This window comes from Anopheles bellator, chromosome X, assembly GCF_943735745.2.
Source record: "Anopheles bellator chromosome X, idAnoBellAS_SP24_06.2, whole genome shotgun sequence".
Taxonomy (NCBI): domain Eukaryota; kingdom Metazoa; phylum Arthropoda; class Insecta; order Diptera; family Culicidae; genus Anopheles; species Anopheles bellator.
In genome coordinates, this window is record NC_071287.1 from 11,994,900 (window position 1) to 12,005,724 (window position 10,825).

General features: G+C 42.4%; 1 protein-coding gene across 1 annotated transcript; it reads left to right on the forward strand.

The window, feature by feature from the left end:
- Positions 1-6,071: 6,071 nt before the first annotated feature.
- Positions 6,072-8,681, forward strand: LOC131213748 (patj homolog). Its single transcript, XM_058207864.1, has 2 exons — positions 6,072-6,705; positions 6,793-8,681. The coding sequence occupies exons 1-2, from the start codon at positions 6,072-6,074 to the stop codon at positions 8,679-8,681; spliced, it is 2,523 nt and encodes an 840-aa protein (XP_058063847.1).
- Positions 8,682-10,825: the final 2,144 nt, after the last annotated feature.

Consider the following 10,825-nt stretch of genomic DNA (forward strand, 5'->3'; position numbering starts at 1 on the left):
TGACCAAGGGTCGAAAGAGGTGAGATACATGCCTTGTCAATGTCAAAATGGACTGGTAAAACAATCATGGTACATGTATATTCGTATTTTCAGTTGATGTAACAAGTAGTTCACTATACTTTCCCTTACGTTTCTATACGCTTTGATTTTCCCAACTGAATATGTAGGTGGAATATGTATCCGGACAATTAGAAGGTTTCAAATTTTAACAGCTCGCCATTGATAGAGTAGTTGTTGTCATGCAGTTCACCAGGATTCGATTTTGTAGACCGACGTGACAGGGGGTTGGCACGGGGTCACCAACCCTGCCCCAAAAACACAAAGTTACAATAGGCAACAGAGATTAAAATCGTCTCTGTTGCAGGCAAAGACTGCTCGGTGGTTGTAATTTGCCGGATAAAAAGAGTTTTAAAGTTTTGACAGCATCTCCTGCCGTCATTATGCAGTTGTGTTCGTGAAGATCAATATGAGAAGAACAAGAACACTCCAATCAACAAAGAGTTGAGAGGTTTTGACAGCATCTCCTGCCATCATTATGCAGTTGTGTTCGTGAATATCAATATGAGAAGAACAAGAACACTCCAATTTTGATTCACACTGCCAGTCCTTGTTCCATGGTCTTTAGCACGAATAACCATCTTCTAGAACATCTTTTAAAGTACCTGCTGGTACCCGACTGATACTACCACACCCGAGGCAGTGAAATTTAATGCCTTTCAAAGGCTCACGATTGGTGAGAATATACAACGCGTACAGCAGAACATACAAACTTGTCTGTTAGATCACAGCTAGCTTTTCAGTTGTGTTGTTCTATTGCTTGAGTTACGTCCATCTGCTAGTAGTAGTGATTCTAGGGGAATCGGACGTACGTGCCATTTTCGCTTGACTAGTTAAAATCCAGTTGAAGCTGGTAATTGAGGGTTTGTGTAAAATAAAAGTTGTCAAAATATCCTTCACTATTGTTTATACGCATAAATTTACGTAAGCATCAGAAAAAAGTCTACAAAACAAGACTGTGTGACTAACAGCCGCTGTGCTTTGTAGACGCGAATGATTATACAAAATTTGTTAAGTGGTAAATCGCAAGCATGGTATCTCGACAATATAAAGGACATCGTTATCTAAAGGTGTTTACATAAAAAGCATATACGCTATGCAGAAGGCAAACATGCCAACCGTAAAAAAAATCGTGGTAAGCATACGAACAGTTATACCTGGTTATTTGTGAGTCGAAATATTTAAAATCGTTGTCCCTGCGATATAATATGAAAAGCGTTAAGGATTTCCGATCGCTTAATACTTATTGACAGTATGAGCAGTCTGGTGCTGTTTTACGAGCTCTCTATAAGCGGCAAAACTTCGACATATCAATGGAGAAAATATGGTACCGCGCATGGCAACAACTAGAGCTAAATAAGAACTGATTTGTGTTCGTTATTGTCACTTGCTTGATGGGAACGTGTTTTGCATGTGTTGGTACCAGTATGTTTGTTTTTTATTTGTTTATGGGGTGAGGAAACCACTACGTATGAGACTGTGTTGGGTTTTTTCTTTTAGACCCACCAACTAAGTTACAATACTCGATTTTACATTTCCGATTCTTTCCGGATTATTGTTTCAACCTTATTTCAGTATTGTGGACCGTATTTCGGGTATAGAGTATTTTGTTCAACTGTTTGATTCAGGTGAAATTACCTACTGAGACAAACTAAATATGTTTTCGGCTGAATGGAGCACATGTTTGGCCAGTTTTTTTCATAATAACAATATAGAAAACACAATCAAAACTCAAGCTACGAATGATAAAAACGGATTTCATCAATCAACAAGACTCCAATACCTTAAATGTTTTACAATGTTGTCGTTGCTCTTAATGTAAAATGAGGTTGCCATTGCTTCCTAGTTTATTCCCTGATAGTTCGTCTGCAGAAGACGATGGAGAAAGCATATTTTAACACAGGGGGTTTAATGAACGAATCTATAAGTGTGGATGTTAGAATCATTACACACCATCTACTATCCAACCCGATAAAGAATCCACTTATATTACCAAACTGTTTTAGCAAATTTAACAAGCTCGATCTGTCGTCGGCATGTGGACCCTCTATCAATGACGTGAGAGTAGAAGTGCCACAAAAAACTGCTTTGTGCTAGTGAACGGGCGTGAGAGTGTTAGCATGTAATGGTTGTGTTGAAAGTGCCGCATATAAATTCTCATACTCATAAATTGGAAAGGAAGTAAAATGTGTTTTGGAAGTAGCAGAATGGAAAAAATATATCCGAATTTAGAAATTTACAATAATTCACGCCTTCATCAGACGACCATCTTCCTCGAAAAGAGAACAAGCAACATCTACAATAGCATACGCGAAAACTAAAGTATCGTGGAAACAGGAAGATTTGATAGTCGCTCTATTAGAGGTGAATCATCATTTGCAGCACAAACATCAAAGAAAGCAGGTAGGAAATATAGTTTGCTACTAAATAACTGTCAAGGAAACCTAGAAATGTCATAGGCTTATTTTTATGGCACGTCTTCTCTGATAGCGATCGACGAACGCAGGATCGTAGGAAAATATTATTCATATTGATGTGCACACCGAAGATTTGTGTGGTACACTTGCGTGCTTGATAGCATCTGGTGCTGTCTACAAATTGTGAGATATCCGTGGTCCGTGTTGGGCAGAGCGTCCAACAGTTGTTGGATTTGGCTGGGTTGTTGGCGTAATAAAGTCGGTGACGATTTGTATGCCGTGTAATTACATTTTATGGTACACAGGCCATTTCACACCACAGCCTAGCCATGACAATATGCCATTTGTCGGTTGGAAAATTTGTCATGTTGCTCATGTAGGATTGTTATTAACTTCTTTCATTCATTGCATAAATTTGATGTTAAAGATCAGAAGTGGATTGTACGAGACAGGAGATTAATAGATAAAATATGAAAGAATCCTGAAGACCTCCAAGTCTAACTGGGGGGGCTACATGAAGCGTAACGTAATGTTTTTGACATTACAGATAAATGCCAAACTGCTGCGCCTCTGTCAAAATGTTTACGGGTCGGCCGAGACATAAGCCCGAGCGTAAATACTTTTTGCATACGCTTTGCTTACAAACAGAGTATAATTTAAGTTCTTATTTGCTGGTATAGCAACAAAATCAAAAAATAAACATAAAAAATTTTCAGAAATCAATTTTTTTCTTTTCTATTTCTATTTTCTCGGACCAAAAACACGAACGTAAACACGTTGACATTTCGTTTTTATATTTTTGCTGCCACACGAAGCGTAAACGATTTGACATTACACATTAATTTAACGCTAGTTTTTACGCCTCATGTAGCCCCCCCGTAAGGAGGGATAAAATGTAGCTGATGAACCTTACACGTAATGTACCGAAGCCGATGTGAACGAAGCAAGAAAGCTGCCGCAAATTGCCGCACACACCCACAGCCGCACGAAAATATATTTTTATGTTTTATGTTTTTATAGTAGAACACCCTACACATTCTGTTTTGTTTATATTTTCGACCGAATTGTAGTTTTTGCTTCAATTCGACATGTCAATTCGACATTTCATATTTTAAAGCTCCGATTTTGTTAAATCGCTTTCAGCAGTTGTTAAACCATTTCAGAAAGTTGTCAAGGCTTTTCTAACTATTGCGGCTCGGTACATTATTGGAATGTTATTACTTGTTCAATCAGAACGCCCAGTCGTGTTACATCACCACGTTAGTTGCATACCGGCCAAATATTTTTGATAACTAGACTATATGCAGATTAGTTGTTTCATCTCTACGCTTCAGCGTAGACTTCGTGGAGTTGTTAAGAATGGAACATGTTACTCATGTTAGGTGTAGAATACCCTCACATTGGCACTGATAGAATAACTCTGCAGGGTACTTCAATGAGGGTGGACCGGTTATGGTAGCATGTGGGCAATATATATTTTTATGACGTTTTTTATACCTTTCGTTTATTTTACAGTTTCCAAACTATTGATCATGGCTAGTTGTACTACTAAGCAGTCGGTGCACGTTTACAACATTTATATCCTTGTTTCTAATTTTTTTTAATTTTACCGTTTTAAATTTACCGTTATTACAACAAACCAGCCTGAAAGCAAACATAACCATTTCCGTCACTCAAATTTAGCTGAATATATGCGACTGAGTTGAAAATTGGATCAATCGGATTCATGCTACCGTGTCGGACACGGTGATCGAATCGGACATTTAATATTATCTATCACATAATATTAGGTTGGCTAAAAAGAAATCGACAATTTTTGCGTGAATTTTAAAACTATATTTAACAGGTTTTCAATGGTCCGATGTACGTCAAATATGCATCATTTTGTTGCCTCTGTGCCTCTCTTTTAGAAGGTTTTTTGGTCGTTATTGGCTCGACCAATTGACTCGACTCGAGCAATCTATGTTCATAATCCTTTTTTGGTCTGAGATTTTCATCACTCAGGAAATTTTGTATTACGCGAAAAAGGTGTCAATCGCTTGAGGCAAGATCCGGACCATACGGTGGATGCAAAAAAACATCTTAACCAAGCTCCGGTACTTTCTAACGAGTCACTTAAGACGTGTGTGACATTTCGTTGTCCTGATGAAACACATTTTTCTTCTGTTGACCGATTCTGGTCGTTTCTGGTCAATTGCTAGCTTCAAACGGTACAGTTGTTGACAGTAACGATCTGAATTTAGTGTTTAGCCACACGGCAGCAGCTCATAATAAACGTTTTCTTTCAAATCCCACCATATTCCCAGTAGAACCTTGCTGGCCGTGAGTCCTGGTTTCACAACCGGTTAAGATGCTTCACCACGCTTTAACCACGATCATTTTCAGACAGTATTGTCGCATTTATCCCATTTCTCATCCCCAGTACCTATCCGTGTAAGAAATGGGTCGATTTCGTTCCGTTTGGCAAAAACTTCGCAGATGGAAGTTCGAGCCATCATGTTTATTGGTGTAAATAGGCGCCCAAACATCGAGATTCGTTGTGAATCGAGCTTTGCGCAAATGACTTTAAATTGTTTGATGATTGATCTTTAGGTCCTGGTCGATGCTAATGATTATAAAAATGCTGATCAACTTTGATTATTTCTGTGATTTTATCGACATTTTCCAAAACGGGTCTCCCTGCGCGAGGTGCATCTTTAACATCGAAAATAACTGAAACAAGTTGATGAAACCAAAATTTATCACAACTAGCTGTTACAGTATCGGTACCATAAACACCATGCACAATTTCAGCGGCCTAGCTTGAAATTTCGCCTTTTTCAAAGAAAAACTGTAAAATGTACCCAATTTTCTTTATGGTGACTTCCATTGTTAACACCCTGTAACTCACAAACGAACGGAACAAACAATAAATAGTGAAAATAATTTTTCAAGTGTAAAGTATCAGCTTTAAAACGACCTTAAACTTAAAACTCTAGCATCGATACTTCACGAGATATCGATCGCTAAAGGCATCTACCGTAAAAAACGTCGATTTCTTTTTAGCCAACCTAATTATTTTTTTATTCCATTTCTACATAAGTTAGAAATATTTAAAGACCCTGTACATAGTAGACCACTTCTCCTGCATCTTTAAGGATACCGAGACTTACATCGATCAACTAATGCGTTGCCTTGCTATATCAGCGTAATAGAACCTACTTCAGCATTCTTGCAAAAAATAGTATTTTCATTGGTAGGTGTACTGAGATAGATAACAAGAAAAACAAATGTGGAACATTCATGGTTATCCAAAAACAGAATCACCGTTCTGTACAATTCTCGTTCACGATCGCAATCAAGATGACTGTGTTGTATTAAGGAAAATTTGGAGAATAACATGAGATATACTAATCATTGATGGTGTTTGCTGACTAGGTTTGCGACTATTACCATTCCTACGATGTTCCTCGAATGGTGTCAGCAGCTGGTGCAGCTTGAAAGTACAATTCATCTGAAACGCAGCCATTGAACGAATACTAAGACTGGATCAACGATCGACTAGTCATTGCCCCCAAACGAAGAGTCACCAAGAGTAGTTGCATTCCGTGCTAAGCGATGGTGCTCAGTACTGAGTGGTCTCAAGTAGAGATAATAGATTTGATCAACGATGGTAACGGACTTGGTTTCATGCTGGTCGGTGGCCGAAGCACGGGTGTAGTGATCAAGGCTCTCATACCGGGCTCGGTGGCAGAACGGGATGGTCGTTTACAAAGCGGCGACCATGTGCTGCAGATCGGAGAAGTCAATTTGCGTGGCTTTAACTCGGAGCAAGTGGCTACTGTGCTGCGCCAGTCTGGCCAGCAAGTGCGACTGATCGTGGCGCGGTCGGTAGAGCCGACCTCGCCGGATTATAAGGCTCTCGCCAGCCATGCCCCAATCATTCCGACCAAGATGCTAACCGACCCCGACGAGCTGGACAGGACATTACTTCAGACGGCCGGTTACACACCTGGGGTGTTCCTGCAGTCATCCGCTTCCATTGGGTCTGCCTTTGCCCTCGACAACCGTACTAACTGCCCAACACACATTGAAGTCGTAGCAGTTAACCACAGAGCGTTCGAAGCCGCCAGTTGCCTCGAGACCTTAGCACTAATGGGAAACGGAAGAACCGCATCGCTGGTATCAGGCAACGGAGTAGTGGCACATCATCATTCTTCGACTATTATCCAAGACGGCGGTGGAGGCGGAGGTGGTGAACCGAAAGTTTTGAGCCAGTCGATGCGAGCTGCGACCGAAACAGAGTGTTGCGGTGGAAGCGTAGCGACTTTTCCGGCAGTGGCTGGCAGTGTAAATAAAGAATTACAGCACGAATGTACCGAAAGACAAGCGGAAACGAAAATGACCCCAGAGTCACCCGAGACAGAGACATACGAAGTGGAGTTGCACAAGAACGTATATGGGCTCGGTATCACTGTCGCAGGGTACGTATGCGAGGAGGAAGACCTTTCCGGTATCTTCGTAAAGAGTATCATCGAGGGGAGCGCTGCAGAAGTGAGCGGTAGAATAGCAATTAACGACCGGATCGTGGCGGTAGACGGACGCTCGTTGGCCGGCGTCACTAACCATCAGGCGGTGGAGTTGCTCCGTAACACTGGCATCGTCGTTCGGCTTATGCTGGAGCGGTTTCTGCGTGGCCGTAAGTATGAGCATCTTCAAGTGGCGCTTATCGACCCTTCGTCGAAACCGTGTCTCACCACGGTTCGGAACAAAATCACGCCCCCAGTATCCTGTCAACCGATGATCGAACGCGGTTACATACTAAACGGCGGAGTTGACAGCGGTGCTAACGACCATGCTGCAGAGTCCACCGCACACATCACGGAACTATCCCATTCGCAGCACTCACTTTCGCATTGCTTGTCACAGTGCACCTCGTTACGCTGCTCGATCATGCAATCGCCATCGGTGACGACGCTCTCCATCTGTCCTGCTCGCTCCGACGCCGACTCTGTAGTGACGGAATGCGGCGTCGAACCTGAGCTGGAATCAGGTTCGACATTTGACTCCAGCGTGTTTGTGCTTGAAAACGGTAGTGAATTGTCGTTCGGCGGGTGCGGGGGCGTTAACGGCGGCAACGATAGTAAATCACGCTTAAACGGCGAGGAGTATCCCAGCCCAGACACTGAAGGGGCAGAGACATTATTTAAGAATGGTGTGACGGCATTGGCACTATCGAGTACGTTAATCGTTGGTCCTATCGCGCAGTCTCCACTGCCAGCACCAACGAATGGCGACAGTAGTGGTAGCTGTGGTACGCCGACTACGGCGGGAGCGGCAAACCGAAGGAAAAGTGGTGATGACACAGATGACGACCTGGTGCTGGAGCGATGGTCTCGCGAAATCCCACAAAGTCAGATCGTCATGGCTGATATTCGTAAGCTGGCCGGTCTCGGCATCAGTCTTGAAGGTACGGTTGAGGTGGAGTGTGGCGTGGAGCTGCGACCCCATCATTACATCCGCTCGATACTGGAGGATGGCCCGGTCGGGCGCAACGGTTCACTCAAACCGGGAGACGAACTATTGCAGGTGAACGAGCACCGGCTGCAGGGTCTACGGCACATCGAGGTTGTCAAGATCTTGAAGGAGCTGCCAGCGCAGGTTCGGGTGATTTGCGCACGTGGCAGTTCGCCACCGACTGTTATCAACACGTCGCGCAACGCGGAAGCATTTGAGGCGCGGAGCCTGTTGGCCGGTGGGCTGCAGAGTTTACAGTATATTCAGGGCATCCTCACGAAGGCACAGTCCGAGAGCTCGCTCTACACATCCAGCACAGCAACCCTTACCGACCAGCAGCGATCAAAGTCGATGGAACAGGTGTCCGGGCTGGCGCTTTGGACCAGCGACGTACTGTACTGTGACATCGAAAAAACCGAGCGTGGGTTCGGGTTCTCAATTCTCGACTATCAGGACCCGCTCGACACCGACGGCACGGTGATCGTAGTGCGTGGCCTTATTCCGGGCGGTTCGGCCGAGGCCACCAACTTCATCTTTCCCGGCGATCGACTTGTATCTGTCAACGGGCACAGTCTGCAAAGTGCCAGCTTGGACCAGGCAGTAAGTGTTCTGAAGGGTATACCACTCGGAACAGCGTGCATCGGATTGTCCCGGCCGCTCTCGGCTTCCGACAACAATCTCTCCTCTGCGCCAGAAACGCCCACCGCCTAGCTGCCAACAATGTAACGTCACGCTGTGTTCGTTTGCTGGTAAAAGTTCTAAGTAGTCAATTAAACATTCACAGTGGGTTTCCATAGTCCGAATTGTCTGATTTCAAATTAATTTTGCTTACGCTGCGATCAGATTAGCTTTAGTTCTGTCGCAGGTGCTTATTCGGAGACACTGAAATTCTAGCGGTTGTGCCGATATAAATCAAGCTGTGTACTGCAGCATTGGGAACAGTCCCACCCTAAATATTATAATGAGCCGATTTAGTATGCATAAACGACATTACCCATATCTTAATCTTCTTCTTCTTATCTGGCATCGAAACTGCCGAGCAGTCCTACCCTGCAGTGGAGCATCTCTCCAATGCTCGTGATCGAGCGCTTTTGTCCATCAATTTACTATTTCGGCCACTTTCATATCGCCTTCGATGTAATTTCGCCATCTCAGACGGTGCCCACCACATCGCCTCTCTTCTACCTATAGCTAAACAAAAGATTTTCTATAAATGATGTACGCCTACATGGCGAAAAATGTGTGATATGTGTAGATATTCTTGCACTGCATCGGAAGTACCAAGACGAAGTAGTAACGAAGGAATGGCACAAGTAAAAACACCACAGATTTTGTTTGTGATTGTTGATAGCGTGTGTATATGTAGTTCTAACTACTGTAGCCCATTGCTTCGAGAGTTTCATTCCACTTAATCTGGTGTCCTCTCAAGTTATTTCTTCACAAAAGTAATACAAAGAAAAGAGTAGAGTTCATTCAGGAGAGAATAAAACATGGGAGTTTCAAGCGCATCTTTAGTCCCCAGTGAAGATGTTCGATATCCACAATTTGAACATTACACACTGTGTCAACTTTCTATAGTACCACTCGCGTTTTAAACGTATCTTCCAATCCGTCTTTTCGATTCAACTTCTGGTTTTGGGACTTTTTTAAGTAGCCAAAATTATGAATAAAACCATTTAGTTGGATTGAAGTTTTATAATTTCTAGCTTTTTTTCGACCAAATACAATGTAGACACTGTCAAGTTTCTATAGCTGCATCTAATAAAATGATCAATATTTGCGGAAGTCTCTGTATTTATTGTGAGGTTTAATAGTTAGTTGGCTTTCCTGATCGCTGAATGACTTTGGAATGAATGACGCTGAATGAATGAAAATTTGGTTTGTCATACTGTCAACCAGGTTTTTGAAAATTTTTGGGTCCATATGTTCCCAAGCTTCCAAAATGGATGCCTTAAGCTCATTAATAGAGCTGTATTGCTTCCTATCCGCATAAATTTATGTAACCAATATTCCCCAGACATTTTCAATTGGATTTAGATCCGGATTAGATTTAGATTTAGATTTAGACTTCGCGCTGGCCACTCAAGCAAATCGATTTTCTGGGTAGCAAACCATGTTCTAGTTATCGAACTGGTGGGAAGTTATCGAACATTATCTTGTTGAAAACCTATGTTTTCGGCGGTTGGCAGCTGTTAACGGGATCAAGTACTCTTCTGGACGTAATATTAGGTGTGTGAATTAATTGGTGCCGTTTTACAATGGCGTTACTCATTAAATATAACAAATTATTTTTTTTAATTAAATATGTGTTTGTATTTCAGTAGCTATCATTACGCACCTAACGCAGTATAGATTGTTTGGTCAAAGTGTTAACAACATCTGTTTTGAGCATTTGAACATGTCAAGTTTTGTGCCTGATAAAGGGTTTTTGCGGGGAGTACTTTTTCATTATTGCTTGCCCGGCACAAAAAAGGGATTCTTGTACCGAATCGTCACTGGCGATGAAAAGGGGAGCTATTGCAAGAATCCTAAACACAAAAAACCGTGAAATGAACCTGGTCCATCGCAATCAAAGCGAAATTTTCACTTTGCGGCTGTTATGATGTGCTGTTATGATATGATTCATATGGTGGGATGTGGAAGGTGTGGTGCAGTATGAGCTTTTAAAACGTAATGAAATTATTGAAGGGCAATCCTATTAACAATAATTAATGCATTTGAAGCAAAGCTTTGGCTATAAAACGACTAGAATGGGATAATAAACATGATTAACTGATTTAACAAAATGACCACACTCGACGCCACATCGCAAAACCGATCAAAACCTATCTCGAAAATGTCGGATGGGAACTGCC